At 49.2% G+C, this 17,100-nt stretch overlaps 1 protein-coding gene across 1 annotated transcript in view; it reads left to right on the plus strand.

Moving 5' to 3' along the window:
- The window catches only part of LOC118396067 (E3 ubiquitin-protein ligase HERC2-like), a 270,532-nt gene that overhangs the window by 56,902 nt on the left and 196,530 nt on the right, over positions 1–17,100 (plus strand). The window contains 10 exon segments of the mRNA XM_052525726.1: positions 1,045–1,158; positions 2,920–3,171; positions 7,001–7,194; positions 9,825–10,025; positions 10,201–10,429; positions 11,580–11,704; positions 12,615–12,793; positions 13,658–13,842; positions 16,411–16,566; positions 16,829–17,014. Coding sequence (XP_052381686.1) covers positions 1,045–1,158; positions 2,920–3,171; positions 7,001–7,194; positions 9,825–10,025; positions 10,201–10,429; positions 11,580–11,704; positions 12,615–12,793; positions 13,658–13,842; positions 16,411–16,566; positions 16,829–17,014 — 1,821 coding nt within the window.

Raw genomic sequence — 17,100 nt, forward strand, 5'->3', positions numbered from 1 at the left:
CTAACCACTACTGGACTAGACCTAACCACTACTGGACTAGACCTAACCACTACTGGACTAGACCTAACCACTACTGGACTAGACCAAACCACTACTGGACTAGACCTAACCACTACTGGACTAGACCTAACCACTACCGGACTGAGACCTAACCACTACCGGACTAGACCTAACCACTACCGGACTAGACCTAACCACTACCGGACTAGACCTAACCACTACCGGACTAGACCTAACCACTACCGGACTAGACCTAACCACTACCGGACTAGACCTAACCACTACCGGACTAGACCTAACCACTACCGGACTAGACCTAACCACTACCGGACTAGACCTAACCACTACCGGACTAGACCTAACCACTACCGGACTAGACCTAACCACTACCGGACTAGACCTAACCACTACCGGACTAGACCTAACCACTACCGGACTAGACCTAACCACTACCGGACTAGACCTAACCACTACCGGACTAGACCTAACCACTACCGGACTAGACCTAACCACTACCGGACTAGACCTGGACTAGACCTAACCACTACTGGACTAGCCCTAACCACTACCGGACTAGACCTGGACTAGACCTAACCACTACTGGACTAGACCTAACCACTACCGGACTAGACCTAACCACTACCGGACTAGACCTAACCACTACCGGACTAGACCTAACCACTACCGGACTAGACCTAACCACTACTGGACTAGACCTAACCACTACTGGACTAGACCTGGACTAGACCTAACCACTACTGGACTAGACCTAACCACTACCGGACTAGACCTGGACTAGACCTAACCACTACCGGACTAGACCTAACCACTACCGGACTAGACCTAACCACTACTGGACTAGACCTAACCACTACCGGACTAGACCTAACCATTCAGAGCTGCTCTTTAAACTCTGACTTTATCATGAGGACAAGCATAGCTTTCTGTTCCCTATCAGGATATTAAAAGATCAGCTAATGTCTTGCTGTATTAGAATGATATCTTTGAGTCTGGGCTTTGTGACTGACCATGTTGTCTCTGTAGGGTCCAGTGAAGACCAGACTATTCCCATGCTGGTGACCGCTCTAAAGGGACTGAAGGTGCTGGATGTGGCCTGTGGCAGTGGAGACGCACAGACCCTGGCTGTCACAGAGAACGGTGAGAGGAGAGAGACAGGGGACCGAGACACTAGGATCAATTTACTATGGAACTCTGGGGACTGAGACACAAGGATCAATTTACTATGGAATACTGGGGACTGAGACACTAGGATCAATTTACTATGGAATACTGGGGACTGAGACACTAGGATCAATTTACTATGGAATACTGGGGACTGAGACACTAGGATCAATTACTATGGAATACTGGGGACTGAGACACTAGGATCAATTACTATGGAATACTGGGGACTGAGACACTAGGATCAATTACTATGGAACACTGGGGACTGAGACACTAGGATCAATTTACTATGGGATACTGGGGACTGAGACACTAGGATTAATTTACTATGGAATACTGGGGACCGAGACACTAGGATCAATTACTATGGCATACTGGGGACTGAGACACTAGGATCAATTTACTATGGAACACTGGGGACTGAGACACTAGGATCAATTTACTATGGAATACTGGGGACTGAGACACTAGGATCAATTTACTATGGAACACTGGGGACTGAGACACTAGGATCAATTTACTATGGAACACTGGGGACTGAGACACTAGGATCAATTTACTATGGAATACTGGGGACTGAGACACTAGGATCAATTTACTATGGAATACTGGGGACTGAGACACTAGGATCAATTACTACGGAACACTGGGGACTGAGACACTAGGATCAATTACTATGGCATACTGGGGACTGAGACACTAGGATCAATTTACTATGGAACACTGGGGACTGAGACACTAGGATCAATTTACTATGGAATACTGGGGACTGAGACACTAGGATCAATTTACTATGGAATACTGGGGACTGAGACACTAGGATCAATTTACTATGGAATACTGGGGACTGAGACACTAGGATCAATTTACTATGGAATACTGGGGACTGAGACACTAGGATCAATTACTATGGAACACTGGGGACTGAGACACTAGGATCAATTTACTATGGAATACTGGGGACTGAGACACTAGGATCAATTTACTATGGAATACTGGGGACTGAGACACTAGGATCAATTTACTATGGAATACTGGGGACTGAGACACTAGGATCAATTTACTATGGAACACTGGGGACTGAGACACTAGGATCAATTTACTATGGAACACTGGGGACTGAGACACTAGGATCAATTTACTATGGAATACTGGGGACTGAGACACTAGGATCAATTTACTATGGAATACTGGGGACTGAGACACTAGGATCAATTTACTATGGAATACTGGGGACTGAGACACTAGGATCAATTACTACGGAACACTGGGGACTGAGACACTAGGATCAATTACTATGGCATACTGGGGACTGAGACACTAGGATCAATTTACTATGGAACACAGGGGACTGAGACACGAGGATCAATTTACTATGGAATACTGGGGACTGAGACACTAGGATTAATTTACTATGGAACACTGGGGACCGAGACACTAGGATCAATTTACTATGGAACACTGGGGACTGAGACACTAGGATCAATTTACTATGGAATAATGGGGACTGAGACACTAGGATCAATTACTATGGAATATTTTCTGGGGACTGTCTTCACTCATATAGTTAATTAATAACACCTTTTGATTGAAAGTTGTAAGACCGAGTATTTGCCTCTGGTAGAAAGTAATTTCCCTGTCGTAGACAGAGTATTTCCTCACAACTTGAAGCTGTCAAACCTTTTCCATATTTCACCCCATCGTAATGTTCGCCCCTTACCTCTCTCCCTTCAGGCCAGGTGTGGTCGTGGGGGGATGGGGACTATGGGAAGCTGGGGCGTGGAGGCAGCGACGGGTGTAAGATCCCAAAGCTGGTGGAGAAGCTTCAGGACCTGGATATAGTGAAGGTGTGCTGTGGGAGTCAGTTCTCTGTAGCACAGACCAAGGATGGTCAGGTGTACACCTGGGGGAAAGGAGACAACCAGCGTCTCGGCCACGGCACCGAGGAACATGTCCGTTATCCCAAACTGCTGGACAGTCTACAAGGTTAGTAGCCTTTCGCATCAGTTAACCATAGGTTTACAACACTCTGTTGGTTACTGAATTCCAGGGGGGAGGATTCCTAGTTGGAGGTTCCCCATTCCATCCTGATTCCAGAATTCTCCAACCAGGTGTTTATGGAATGTTGGAACAGTATGGTGTTAAATGGTCAAAATGGGGGACTGATGAGTTCTAAACTTGACATGTTGTTAATTATCAGGTATCGTATTGGACGTTTGAGTGCCAAAGTCTAGTTTCTACACCAGAAGTTAATGATGATTCATCACTACATAGAACGCGTTTCCACTGCTCCAGAGTCAAATGGCGGTGAGCTTTACATCACTCCAGCCGACGCTTGGCATTGCGCATGGTGATCTTAGGCTTGTGTGCGGCTGCTCTGCCATGGAAACCCATTTCATGAAGCTCGACTAACAGTTCTTGTTCTGACGTTGCTTCCAGGGGCAGTTTGGAACTCAGTAGTGAGTGTTGCAACCGAGGACGGACGATTTTTACGCTCTACGTGCTTCAGCACTTCGCGGTCCCGTTCTGCGAGGTTGTGTAGCCTACCACTCGGCGGTTCTGTTCTGTGAGGTTGTGTGGCCTACCACTCGGCGGTTCTGTTCTGTGAGGTTGTGTAGCCTACCACTCGGCGGTTCTGTTCTGTGAGGTTGTGTAGCCTACCACTCGGCGGTTCTGTTCTGTGAGGTTGTGTAGCCTACCACTCGGCGGTCCTGTTCTGTGAGGTTGTGTGGCCTACCACTCGGCGGTTCTGTTCTGTGAGGTTGTGTGGCCTACCACTCGGCGGTTCTGTTCTGTGAGGTTGTGTGGCCTACCACTCAGGGGTCCCATTCTGTGAGGTTGTGTGGCCTACCACTCGTTCTGAGGTAGCCCCGTTCTGTGAGGTTGTGTGGCCTACCACTTGGAGGTCCCGTTCTGTGAGGTTGTGTGGCCTACCACTCGGCCTACCACTCGGAGGTCCCGTTCTGTGAGGTTGTGTGGCCTACCACTCGGAGGTCCCGTTCTGTGAGGTTGTGTGGCCTACCACTCGGGGTCCCGTTCTGTGAGGTTGTGTGGCCTACCACTCGGTTCGGTCCCGTTCTGTGAGGTTGTGTGGCCTACCACTCGGAGGTCCCGTTCTGTGAGGTTGTGTGGCCTACCACTCGGGGTCCCGTTCTGTGAGGTTGTGTAGCCTACCACTCGGAGGTCCCGTTCTGTGAGGTTGTGTGGCCTACCACTCGGCGGTTCTGTGAGGTTGTGTAGCCTACCACTCGGCGGTTCTGTTCTGTGAGGTTGTGTGGCCTACCACTCGGCGGTTCTGTTCTGTGAGGTTGTGTGGCCTACCACTCGGCGGTTCTGTGAGGTTGTGTAGCCTACCACTCGGTGGGTCTGTTCTGTGAGGTTGTGTGGCCTACCACTCGGAGGTCCCCTTCTGTGAGGTTGTGTGGCCTACCACTCGGAGGTCCCGTTCTGTGAGGTTGTGTGGCCTACCACTCGGAGGTCCCGTTCTGTGAGGTTGTGTGGCCTACCACTCGGAGGTCCCGTTCTGTGAGGTTGTGTGGCCTACCACTCGGAGGTCCCGTTCTGTGAGGTTGTGTGGCCTACCACTCGGAGGTCCCGTTCTGTGAGGTTGTGTGGCCTACCACTCGGAGGTCCCGTTCTGTGAGGTTGTGTGGCCTACCACTCGGGGTCCCGTTCTGTGAGGTTGTGTGGCCTACCACTCGGAGGTCCCGTTCTGTGAGGTTGTGTGGCCTACCACTCGGAGGTCCCGTTCTGTGAGGTTGTGTGGCCTACCACTCGGGGTCCCGTTCTGTGAGGTTGTGTGGCCTACCACTCGGTTCGGTCCCGTTCTGTGAGGTTGTGTGGCCTACCACTCGGCGGTCCCGTTCTGTGAGGTTGTGTGGCCTACCACTCGGAGGTCCCTTCTGTGAGGTTGTGTGGCCTACCACTCGTTCTGGAGGTCCCTTCTGTGAGGTTGTGTGGCCTACCACTCGGAGGTCCCGTTCTGTGAGGTTGTGTGGCCTACCACTCGGAGGTCCCCTTCTGTGAGGTTGTGTGGCCTACCACTCGGAGGTCCCGTTCTGTGAGGTTGTGTGGCCTACCACTCGGAGGTCCCGTTCTGTGAGGTTGTGTGGCCTACCACTCGGAGGTCCCGTTCTGTGAGGTTGTGTGGCCTACCACTCGGAGGTCCCGTTCTGTGAGGTTGTGTGGCCTACCACTCGGAGGTCCCGTTCTGTGAGGTTGTGTGGCCTACCACTCTGTGAGGTTGTGTGGGCGGTCCCGTTCTGTGAGGTTGTGTGGCCTACCACCAGGTTGTGTGGCCTACCACTCGGGGTCCCGTTCTGTGAGGTTGTGTGGCCTACCACTCTGGGGTCCCGTTCTGTGAGGTTGTGTGGCCTACCACTCTGGGGTCCCGTTCTGTGAGGTTGTGTGGCCTACCCCTGTGAGGTTGTGTTCTCGGAGGTCCCGTTCTGTGAGGTTGTGTGGCCTACCACTCGGGGGTCCCGTTCTGTGAGGTTGTGTGGCCTACCACTCGGAGGTCCCGTTCTGTGAGGTTGTGTGGCCTACCACTCGGGGGTCCCGTTCTGTGAGGTTGTGTGGCCTACCACTCGGGGTCCCGTTCTGTGAGGTTGTGTGGCCTACCACTCGTAGGTCCCGTTCTGTGAGGTTGTGTGGCCTACCACTCGGGGTCCCGTTCTGTGAGGTTGTGTGGCCTACCACTCGGAGGTCCCGTTCTGTGAGGTTGTGTGGCCTACCACTCGGGGGTCCCGTTCTGTGAGGTTGTGTGGCCTACCACTCGGGGTCCCGTTCTGTGAGGTTGTGTGGCCTACCACTCGGTGGTTCTGTTCTGTGAGGTTGTGTAGCCTACCACTCGGTGGTCCCGTTCTGTGAGGTTGTGTGGCCTACCACTCGGAGGTCCCGTTCTGTGAGGTTGTGTGGCCTACCACTCAGGGGTCCCGTTCTGTGAGGTTGTGTGGCCTACCACTTTGCGACTGAGCTGTTGTTGCTTCTAGACGTTTCCACTTTACAGCACCGGGGCAGCAGGGCAGCTCTAGCGGGGCGGCTCTAGCGGGGCAGCTCTAGCGGGGCGGCTCTAGCGGGGCGGCTCTAGCAGGGCGGCTCTAGCGGGGCGGCTCTCGAGCAGGGCGGGGCGGCTCGAGCAGGGCGGCGAGGGCGGCTCTAGCGGGGCGGCTCTAGCGGGGCGGCTAGCAGGCAGCGGCTCTAGCAGGGCGGCTCGAGCAGCAGGGCAGCTCTAGCGGGGCAGCTCTAGCGGGGCAGCTCTAGCAGGGCAGCTCTAGCAGGGCAGCTCTAGCAGGGCAGCTCTAGCAGGGCAGCTCTAGCAGGGCAGCTCTAGCAGGGCAGAAATTTTACCAACTGACTTGTTGGAAAGATGGCATCCTATGACGGTGCCACATTCAAAGTCACTGAGCTCTTCAGTAAGGTCATTCTACTGCCAATGTTTGTCTATGGAGATTGCTTGGCTCTGTGCTTGAATTCATGCACCTGTCAGTAATGGGTGTGGCTGAAATGGCCGAATCCACTCATTTGAAAGCGTGACCACATACTTTTGGGTGTGTACAGTGTATGTAATAAAAAATCTAATTTAAGTTTGGCTACATTTTCAGGCGGCTCTCATGTCAGCATTAGACTGGACAGCTACACTTTGACATGACAGGCTAGTTGTTTATGTACATTGGCATACACTTGTGTTTTTCTACATAGAATAAGCTAGTGTTTTTCTGGATTTCTGTAAAACCTACGAACTTCCATCCCACTGTCCCGTTTTAAAGGAGTCATGGACTCTTATTGCCCCTGTCTCTTTGTCCTCTACCTCTAGGGAAGAAAGTGGTGGACATCGCGGTCGGCTCCACTCACTGTCTGGCGCTGACTGATGAAGGAGAGGTCCACAGCTGGGGCAGCAACGACAAGCTACAGCACTTTGATACTTTGTTCTCCAACAAGAAGCAGCCCAAGGCTCTGCCAGGCCTCAACTCCAAACACATAGTGGGCATCTCCTGTGGGCCAGGACAGGTGAGAGTTCAGATGTCTTTCACCAGGGGAATAATGTCATGGTTCGGTATAAGGCATATAGAAACTACAAAGGATAACATTTGATGGGGGACGGGGCCGCGCGTTGATGGGGGGGGGCGCGGGTTAATGGGGGTGTTGATGGGGGCGCGGGTTGGTGGGGGGCGTTGATGGGGGGGTGCGCGTTGATGGGTGGTGGGGTTTCCTTTTCAAATAACCTAAAGGGAGAGGTTGAAATCTGAATAGAGGGAGAGGTTGTTGATAGAGGGGGGTTGAAATCTGAATAGGGGACACGTTGAAATCTGAATACCCCCAGAAAATGTCTGACTTGTTTTAAAAATAGTGACATTTGGGAGATGGTTTCCTTTTCAAATAACCTAAAGGGAGAGGTTGAAATCTGAATAGAGGGAGAGGTTGAAATCTGAATAGAGGGAGAGGTTGAAATCTGAATAGAGGGAGAGGTTGTAATCTGATTAAAGGGAGAGGTTGTAATCTGATTAAAGGGAGAGGTTGTAATCTGATTAAAGGGAGAGGTTGTAATCTGAATAAAGGGGAAAAGGCCCTTCCTGAATATAGGATGAGACATTCTTACTAATTGACTACAGAACCAGTTTGGATTTAAGTATAACTTTAGTATGACTGAAGCCTTTAGTGAGAATTCTAATGCTTTAATATTTAATAATTTCTGCCCTCCGAATTCATATTCATTATATAAATAGGCCCTTTTTATTCTTTATTTTCATATAATTGTAACAGGTCGCTAGTTGCAGGCAAGGCCATAAGTAAATAGGTTAAACTGGGATATGACTAAAGAGTTCATCAGGGGGATTATTCAACAAATAGACGGGTAGTTTTCGATAGCAAGATCTTATTGATTTTTTTTTTGTTGTTGATAACTTTCTATTGTCATCTATTTGTAGTGAGATACTCTTTATTCATATCCTGAAAGAAAGAAATGATGTCCACATCAGACCATTTTATTGGTTAACTCCACGGTAATGTAGAAGTAGCATTTTCAGTGATCCAGTCCGTAATATAGATCACGGATCAACATTCGTTTGTAATCAAGAGAGAGTATGTTTCTAGATCCTCTTGAGGCTGTGGAGGGATGCAAGTTGTGATTTTAAAAAGAAACAACATGAACTGTCATATGAACTTGTTGATTTAATTTACCCACATCAGATATATAGGCTAACATCAACACATAATAAAATACAAGTTTGTTGAGAGAACAGAAGTATGAATGATAAGTAAAGTATACATGAGAGGGGGACAGTCTTGACAGAAGTAGGGTATGGGTGATTTAAAAAACATCTTGGTTCTGGTGTGTGGGGTGGAGATCTAGGTCCTGGTGTGTGGGGTGGAGATCTCGGTCCTGGTGTGTGGGGTGGAGATCTAGGTCCTGGTGTGTGGGGTGGAGATCTCGGTCCTGGTGTGTGGGGTGGAGATCTCGGTCCTGGTGTGTGGGGTGGAGATCTAGGTCCTGGCGTGTGGGGTGGAGATCTCGGTCCTGGTGTGTGGGGTGGAGATCTAGGTCCTGGTGTGTGGGGTGGAGATCTCGGTCCTGGCGTGTGGGGTGGAGATCTCGGTCCTGGCGTGTGGGGTGGAGATCTCGGTCCTGGCGTGTGGGGTGGAGATCTCGGTCCTGGCGTGTGGGGTGGAGATCTCGGTCCTGGCGTGTGGGGTGGAGATCTCGGTCCTGGCGTGTGGGGTGGAGATCTCGGTCCTGGCGTGTGGGGTGGAGATCTCGGTAGATACGGTAGACATCTCAGAGCATGGCAGGAACCCATGGAGGACAGCAGGTGGGTTCAGGTCTGAGGTAGACATCTCAGAGCAGAAACCTATAGATTCTGAAGAACAGAGTTAAAGGGAAAGAGGGCTATAAAAGGATGCAGAAAGAAAACACAGATTACAGGGAGATCTGCTCAGGTCTACACATGGGTGTTGGGGTTGATTTGGGATCCAGGGATAAGCTCTTTCTTTATTTGTCTTCGATTCCTCACGTCCTCCTGGTCTGTGGGGCAGCGCAGGGTCCTCCTGGTCTGTGAGGCAGCGCAGGGTCCTCCTGGTCTGTGGGGCAGCGCAGGGTCCTCCTGGTCTGTGGGGCAGCGCAGGGCCCTCCTGGTCTGTGGGGCAGCGCAGGGCCCTCCTGGTCTGTGGGGCAGCGCAGGGCCCTCCTGGTCTGTGAGGCAGCGCAGGGTCCTCCTGGTCTGTGGGGCAGCGCAGGGCCCTCCTGGTCTGTGGGGCAGCGCGGGGCCCTCCTGGTCTGTGGGGCAGCGCGGGGCCCTCCTGGTCTGTGGGGCAGCGCGGGGCCCTCCTGGTCTGTGGGGCAGCGCGGGGCCCTCCTGGTCTGTGGGGCAGCGCGGGGCCCTCCTGGTCTGTGGGGCAGCGCGGGGCCCTCCTGGTCTGTGGGGCAGCGCGGGGCCCTCCTGGTCTGTGGGGCGGGGCCCTCCTGGTCTGTGGGGCAGCGCGGGGCCCTCCTGGTCTGTGGGGCAGCGCGGGGCCCTCCTGGTCTGTGGGGCAGCGCGGGGCCCTCCTGGTCTGGGGCAGCGCGGGGCCCTTCTATTATCTGGCCATTGTTCTAATGGTTGACACTGACCCCTGTCTGTTTTCTGCTGATCTTGTGTCCATAGAGCTTTGCGTGGTCGTCCTGTTCAGAGTGGTCTGTGGGGCAGCGCGTTCCCTTCGTAGTGGACGTGTGCCCTGTGACCTTTGAGCAGCTGGATCTGCTCTTGCGGCAGGTGAGCGAGGGCATGGACGGCTCTTCTGATTGGCCCCCGCCGCAGGAGAAGGAGTGCATGGTGGTTGCCTCCCTTAACCTGCTCAGGCTACAGGTAAGGAGGCTTTTCACAGTCTGCTGTTCTAAAACACTACACTATGAGATTATTTATAGATTGTCCTGGATGACTTGATGTGTCTGATATGAAAATAGTCTTTCAAAAAGTGTTTCAAATGTTTTTTCTCCAAACTGGAGAATGTGTAGTGTGATGTTTTATGTCTTGTCTGTAGCTCCATGCAGCCATCAGTAACCAGATGGACCCTGAGGAGTTGGGTCTGGGCCTGGGCAGCGGGCTGCTCAACAACCTGAAGCAGACCGTGGTGACGCTAGCCTCCAACGCGGGAGTCCTCAACACCGTCCAGGCAGCTGCCCAGGCCGTGCTACAGAGTGGTTGGTCAGTGCTGCTCCCTACTGCAGAGGAGAGGGCCAGGGCTCTGTCCTCACTACTACCCAACACAGGTCAGTTTGCCTCTTAGCAGACACTATTATCTGAAGCAACTTAATGTACAGTGCATGTTTTGGTATGTGTATGATCCATGAGGGAATTAAACCCACAACCTTGAATTGTCTAGTGAGGTAAGCAGAAAACAGTTGTTGCTGGAGTGAAGAGTTGTATTTTAGTGTGTTTTGAGTTGCTCAGTGGTTTCTGTCCCTCTCTGTCCTCAGTATTTTAGTGTGTTTTGAGTGGCTCAGTGGTTTCTGTCCCTCTCTGTCCTCAGTATTTTAGTGTGTTTTGAGTGGCTCAGTGGTTTCTGTCTCTCTCTGTCCTCAGTATTTTAGTGTGTTTTGAGTTGCTCAGTGGTTTCTGTCCCTCTCTGTCCTCAGTATTTTAGTGTGTTTTGAGTTGCTCAGTGGTTTCTGTCCCTCTCTGTCCTCAGTATTTTAGTGTGTTTTGAGTTGCTCAGTGGTTTCTGTCTCTCTCTGTCCTCAGTATTTTAGTGTGTTTTGAGTGGCTCAGTGGTTTCTGTCCCTCTCTGTCCTCAGTATTTTAGTGTGTTTTGAGTGGCTCAGTGGTTTCTGTCTCTCTCTGTCCTCAGTATTTTAGTGTGTTTTGAGTTGCTCAGTGGTTTCTGTCCCTCTCTGTCCTCAGTATTTTAGTGTGTTTTGAGTGGCTCAGTGGTTTTCTCTCTCTGTCCTCAGTATTTTAGTGTGTTTTGAGTGGCTCAGTGGTTTCTGTCCCTCTCTGTCCTCAGTATTTTAGTGTGTTTTGAGTTGCTCAGTGGTTTTTCTCTCTCTGTCCTCAGTATTTTAGTGTGTTTTGAGTTGCTCAGTGGTTTTTCTCTCTCTGTCCTCAGCATTTTAGTGTGTTTTGAGTGGCTCAGTGGCTTTTCTCTCTCTGTCCTCAGCATTTTAGTGTGTTTTGAGTTGCTCAGTGGTTTTTCTCTCTCTGTCCTCAGTATTTTAGTGTGTTTTGAGTTGCTCAGTGGTTTCTGTCCCTCTCTGTCCTCAGTATTTTAGTGTGTTTTGAGTTGCTCAGTGGTTTCTGTCCCTCTCTGTCCTCAGTATTTTAGTGTGTTTTGAGTTGCTCAGTGGTTTCTGTCCCTCTCTGTCCTCAGTATTTTAGTGTGTTTTGAGTTGCTCAGTGGTTTCTGTCTCTCTCTGTCCTCAGCATCTGGTAACGAGATGAGCGTTAGTCCTGGACGTCGCTTCATGATCGACCTGTTGGTCAGCAGTCTGATGGCGGACGGAGGGCTGGAGTCTGCTCTCAATGCTGCCATCACAGCTGAGCTACAGGTTGGTCACAGACAGCTGTTTGTCACTGGGAAACCTGGGCTTCAGTCCCAAATTGTTTCCTATTTAGTGCCCTACTTTTCACCACGGTCCCTAGGGCTCTGGTCAAACGTAGTGCACTATGTAGGGAATAGGGCTTCACACACCAGGATTGTACAATATTTGCACATTTTATTTTATTAATTCTTCAAGCTCTGTCAAGTTGTTTGTTGATCATGGCTAGACAGACATGTTCAAGTCCGGTCCAAACTAACTGGGCCACTCAGGAACCTTCAATGTTGTCTTGGTAACAACTCCAGTGTAGACTTGCCATAACAAAGGAGTTGAATACTTAGTGACTCAACACATTTCAGCTTTACATTTTTTATTAATTTGTAATAATCTCTAAAAACATAATTCCACTTTGATGTTATGGGTTATTTGTGTGTGTGTGTGTGTGTGTGTGTGTGTGTGTGTGTGTGTGTGGGTGGGCCAGTGACACAATCTAAATTGAATTAATGTAAATTTCTGTCTGTAAACACAACTAAATGGGTGTGAATCAGTCACTGTACAGTAAGTTCATGCAATGCCAACAAAAATGTACATATGATTCAATTATGGAAAAGTTGTCACTTTCAAGGATTTAATTCCTACTTGCGGCACCACATTTAATTTATTCACCGACACGTAGTGATGATTACCGATATGATTGGCTTGATAAAGATGAGCAAAAAGAACACTATAAAATCAATTCTACTTCATCAAAAGGGCGCCAATCATTTTAGACCTGATTATACATTAAAATCTCTTTCCTCTCCAATTGTACAACAGTCTTACAAATTCTATGCATTTTTATGTGTTTATTTTTGTCTCCGTGTGTGTTTTTGGTGACAAATCCAAGTCGGTTAAATTCTAATGATCCGTTGTCCACTAGGACATAGAGGCAAAGAAGGAGGCCCAGAAAGAGAAGGAGGTCGATGAGCAGGAGGCCAATGCCTCCACCATGCTGCGCTGCCGCACCACCCTGGACAAAGACCTCATCAACACCGGGATATACGAGTCTGCTGGGAAGCAGAGCCTTCCTCTGGTCCAGCTCGTACAGCAGCTACTGAGGTGGGCAGTTAACACTGGACTGAGCTGTACATTTATTTTTGGGGAAGGATCAGAATCAAAAACCAGCAGCATACCGCCCTGCATACCGCCCTGCATACCACCCTGCATACCGCCCTGCATACCGCCCTGCATACCGCCCTGCATACCACTGCTGTCTTGCTTCTGAAGCTAAGCAGGGTTGGTCCTGGTCAGTCCCTGGATGGGAGACCAGATGCTGCTGGAAGTGGTGTTGGAGGACCAGTAGGAGGCACTCTTTCCTCTGGTTTAAAAAATATCCCAATGTCCCAGGGCAGTGATTGGGGACACTGTGTTGGGTGCCGTCTTTTGGATGGGACGTTAAACGGGTGTCCTGACTCTCTGAGGTCATTAAAGATCCCATGGCACTTATCGTAAGAGTAGGGGTGTTAACCCCGGTGTCCTGACTCTCTGTGGTCACTAAAGATCCCATGGCACTTATCGTAAGAGTAGGGGTGTTAACCCCCGGTGTCCTGGCTAAATACCCAATCTGGCCCTCAAACCGTCACGGTCACCTAATAATCCCCAGTTTACAATTGGCTCATTCATCCCCCTCCTCTCCCCTGTAACTATTCCCCAGGTGGTTGCTGCAAATGAGAACGTGTTCTCAGTCAACTTACCTGGTAAAATTACAGATAAATAAATAATAATGCTTACCCTGACAAGGACCCCACTTCCATCGATCCCTTTAGAAGCACCAGCAGGCCTGTAATTGAGGAACAAAACCTGTTATTTTACCAGAAGATCTGGTATTCTTTATGGGTGTATAGTAGTCTCCTTGTGGGGTTTTACATCTCGCCAAATGTGTTGAATATTGTCCACAATGAAGGTATTGTTCTGATCCCTCAGGAACATCGCCTCTCAGACCATCGTTAGACTGAAGGACGTGGCCCGGAGGATGTCTAGCGGGGTCGACACGGAGCACGGCAGTAAAGAACGCTCGGCCTCCCTCGACCTGTTGCTGCGCTTCCAGAGGCTGCTGGTCAGCAAACTCTACCTGGGGGTCAACGGCACCGAAAACACCAACGGATACAGTGAGTCATCACAGTCCTCCTTCGGGGTTTGAACGTTTAAGCGTTTTAACTAAATTTGTATCCTTAATTTTAAGAAAAATTCCTAACCGAAAACCCTTTTTAGTTTTTCCCTACAAAATGTAAATCACAGTGGATTTATCACAAAACACATTGTTTGCTGTGTTGTAGCCTACCTAGATAATAGGCTAGAAAGGCCTGGGGGAAGACATTGAGAGGAAGTCTGAATTCTAAATTGATTAAATTACTGCTGAACCGTCTGTAAGGGATGCAACGTGAGACCCAGTAGGACAGGTTTACTGCTGAACCGCCTGTAAGAGATGCAACGTGAGACCCAGTAGGACAGGTTTACTCTGAACCGTCTGTAAGAGATGTACCATGTGACCCAGTAGGACAGGTTTACTGCTGAACCGTCTGTAAGAGATGTACCATGTGACCCAGTAGGACAGGTTTACTGCTGAACCGTCTGTAAGAGATGCAACGTGAGACCCAGTAGGACAGGTTTACTGCTGAACCGTCTGTAAGATATGTACCATGTGACCCAGTAGGACAGGTTTACTGCTGAACCGTCTGTAAGAGATGTACCATGTGATGTGACCCAGTAGGACAGGTTTACTGCTGAACCGTCTGTAAGAGATGCAACGTGAGACCCAGTAGGACAGGTTTACTGCTGAACCGTCTGTAAGAGATGCAACGTGAGACCCAGTAGGACAGGTTTACTGCTGAACCGTCTGTAAGGGATGTACCATGTGACCCAGTAGGACAGGTTTACTGCTGAACCGTCTGTAAGAGATGTACCATGTGATGTGACCCAGTAGGACAGGTTTACTGCTGAACCGTCTGTAAGAGATGCAACGTGAGACCCAGTAGGACAGGTTTACTGCTGAACCGTCTGTAAGAGATGCAACGTGAGACCCAGTAGGACAGGTTTACTGCTGAACCGTCTGTAAGAGAGTCCTCATTATTCATGTTTAACAGATACTGTGAGTCCTCATTATGCAGGTTTAACAGATACTGTGAGTCCTCATTATGCAGGTTTAACAGATACTGTGAGTCCTCATTATGCAGGTTTAACAGATACTGTGAGTCCTCATTATGCAGGTTTAACAGATACTGTGAGTCCTCATTATGCAGGTTTAACAGATACTGTGAGTCCTCATTATTCAGGTTTAACAGATACAGTGAGTCCTCATTATGCAGGTTTAACAGATACTGTGAGTCCTCATTATTCAGGTTTAACAGATACTGTGAGTCCTCATTATGCAGGTTTAACAGATACTGTGAGTCCTCATTATGCAGGTTTAACAGATACTGTGAGTCCTCATTATGCAGGTTTAACAGACACAGTGAGTCCTCATTATGCAGGTTTAACAGATACAGTGAGTCCTCATTATGCAGGTTTAACAGACACAGTGAGTCCTCATTATGCAGGTTTAACAGATACTGTGAGTCCTCATTATGCAGGTTTAACAGATACAGTGAGTCCTCATTATGCAGGTTTAACAGATACTGTGAGTCCTCATTATGCAGGTTTAACAGATACAGTGAGTCCTCATTATGCAGGTTTAACAGATACTGTGAGTCCTCATTATGCAGGTTTAAAAGATACTGTGAGTCCTCATTATGCAGGTTTAACAGATACTGTGAGTCCTCATTATGCAGGTTTAACAGATACTGTGAGTCCTCATTATTCAGGTTTAACAGATACTGTGAGTCCTCATTATGCAGGTTTAAAAGATACTGTGAGTCCTCATTATGCAGGTTTAACAGATACTGTGAGTCCTCATTATGCAGGTTTAACAGATACTGTGAGTCCTCATTATGCAGGTTTAACAGATACTGTGAGTCCTCATTATGCAGGTTTAACAGATACTGTGAGTCCTCATTATGCAGGTTTAACAGATACTGTGAGTCCTCATTATGCATGTTGTGTTAGCTAATCCAAGTTTATAATTTGAAAAGGCTAATTGATCATTAGAAAATCCTTATGTTAGCACATCTGATAACGGTTGTTCTGATTTAAAGAACTAATAAAACTGGTCTTCTTTGCACAACTGAGCAAGAGGACAAGTACAACAGAGTGTCTAGTTTGAGAAACAGACGCCTCACAAGTCCTCAACTGGCAGCTTCATTAAATAGTACCCGCAAAACACCAGTCTCAACAAACTGCCAAGAAGGCCAGCACCTTAGAGTCACCTCTTCACTGTTGACGTTGAGACTGGTGGTTTGTGGGTACTATTTAATGATGCTGCTGTTATCCATTCATGTTTTTAATATCTGTAAGTCAACCAATGATATCAGGTTTCCCCCGGCCATGATTACAGACACCCGTGAGTGTATCCTTTGACACGGTATAAACTCGTGACTCGTCGTGTTTATCATTATACCCTGATAAAGACATCTTGTCTGTCCAAACGTTGGTTCATAGGTTTTTAAATGACTTCACCTGAGCCCCTAGAGTGATGCTCTCTCTTTATATTTTTCTAGTGTTCTACTCCGCGAGCTAAACAGGTGTAGGTTTCGTTCGCCTCCAGATTATCGATATTTATTGTCCATATTTCCTTCCTGCAGGTCCAGAGCTGCTGGGTGTGGGGTCCCTGTTGAAGAAGTACATCGCCCTACTGTGTACTCACATTGGAGACATCCTCCCTGTGGCTACCAGCATAGCCTTCACCGGACACAGACACTTCAATGAAGTGTCTCGGGTCATCGAGGGTGACCTCACTGGTTAGTAGTGCTCTGGTTAATCTAAGTCTGCCAGGCTGTACTCAGACCAGGGTTCGGATCAATTTAGGACTGAAACTGAACTTCCAATTCCTTCCAATTTACTTTCTGAATTGACCAACCCTGAGTCGTACCTGTTTTTGAGGTGGTATGATGTAATTCACCAACCCTGAGTCGTACCTGTTTTTGAGGTGGTATGATGTGAGAATGTTATATTTCTACCCAACGGGGTAACAGAGGTCCTGTTTTTCCTCGTGGCCTGAAGGTGTTCTCCTCCCTGAGCTGGTGGTGTCCATCGTGTTGCTGCTGACCATGGACCCCGGCCTGATGCAGGAGACCGGCTCCATCCCTCTGCTGACTGGGCTGCTGGAGCACCTGGACCGCTTCAACCATCTGGCGCCTGGACACGAGAGGGACGACAACGAAGACCTGGCCTGGCCCGGCATCATGGGTACAGAGCCTCCTGGGGGGGAGGTCAGGGGACCAGGGTTGAAGAGTGGGGAATGACTGGTGAATTTAAACCTAGACTGGAGCATT

Source organism: Oncorhynchus keta, chromosome 1 (genome assembly GCF_023373465.1).
Source record: "Oncorhynchus keta strain PuntledgeMale-10-30-2019 chromosome 1, Oket_V2, whole genome shotgun sequence".
In the NCBI taxonomy this organism is placed as follows: Eukaryota; Metazoa; Chordata; class Actinopteri; order Salmoniformes; family Salmonidae; genus Oncorhynchus; species Oncorhynchus keta.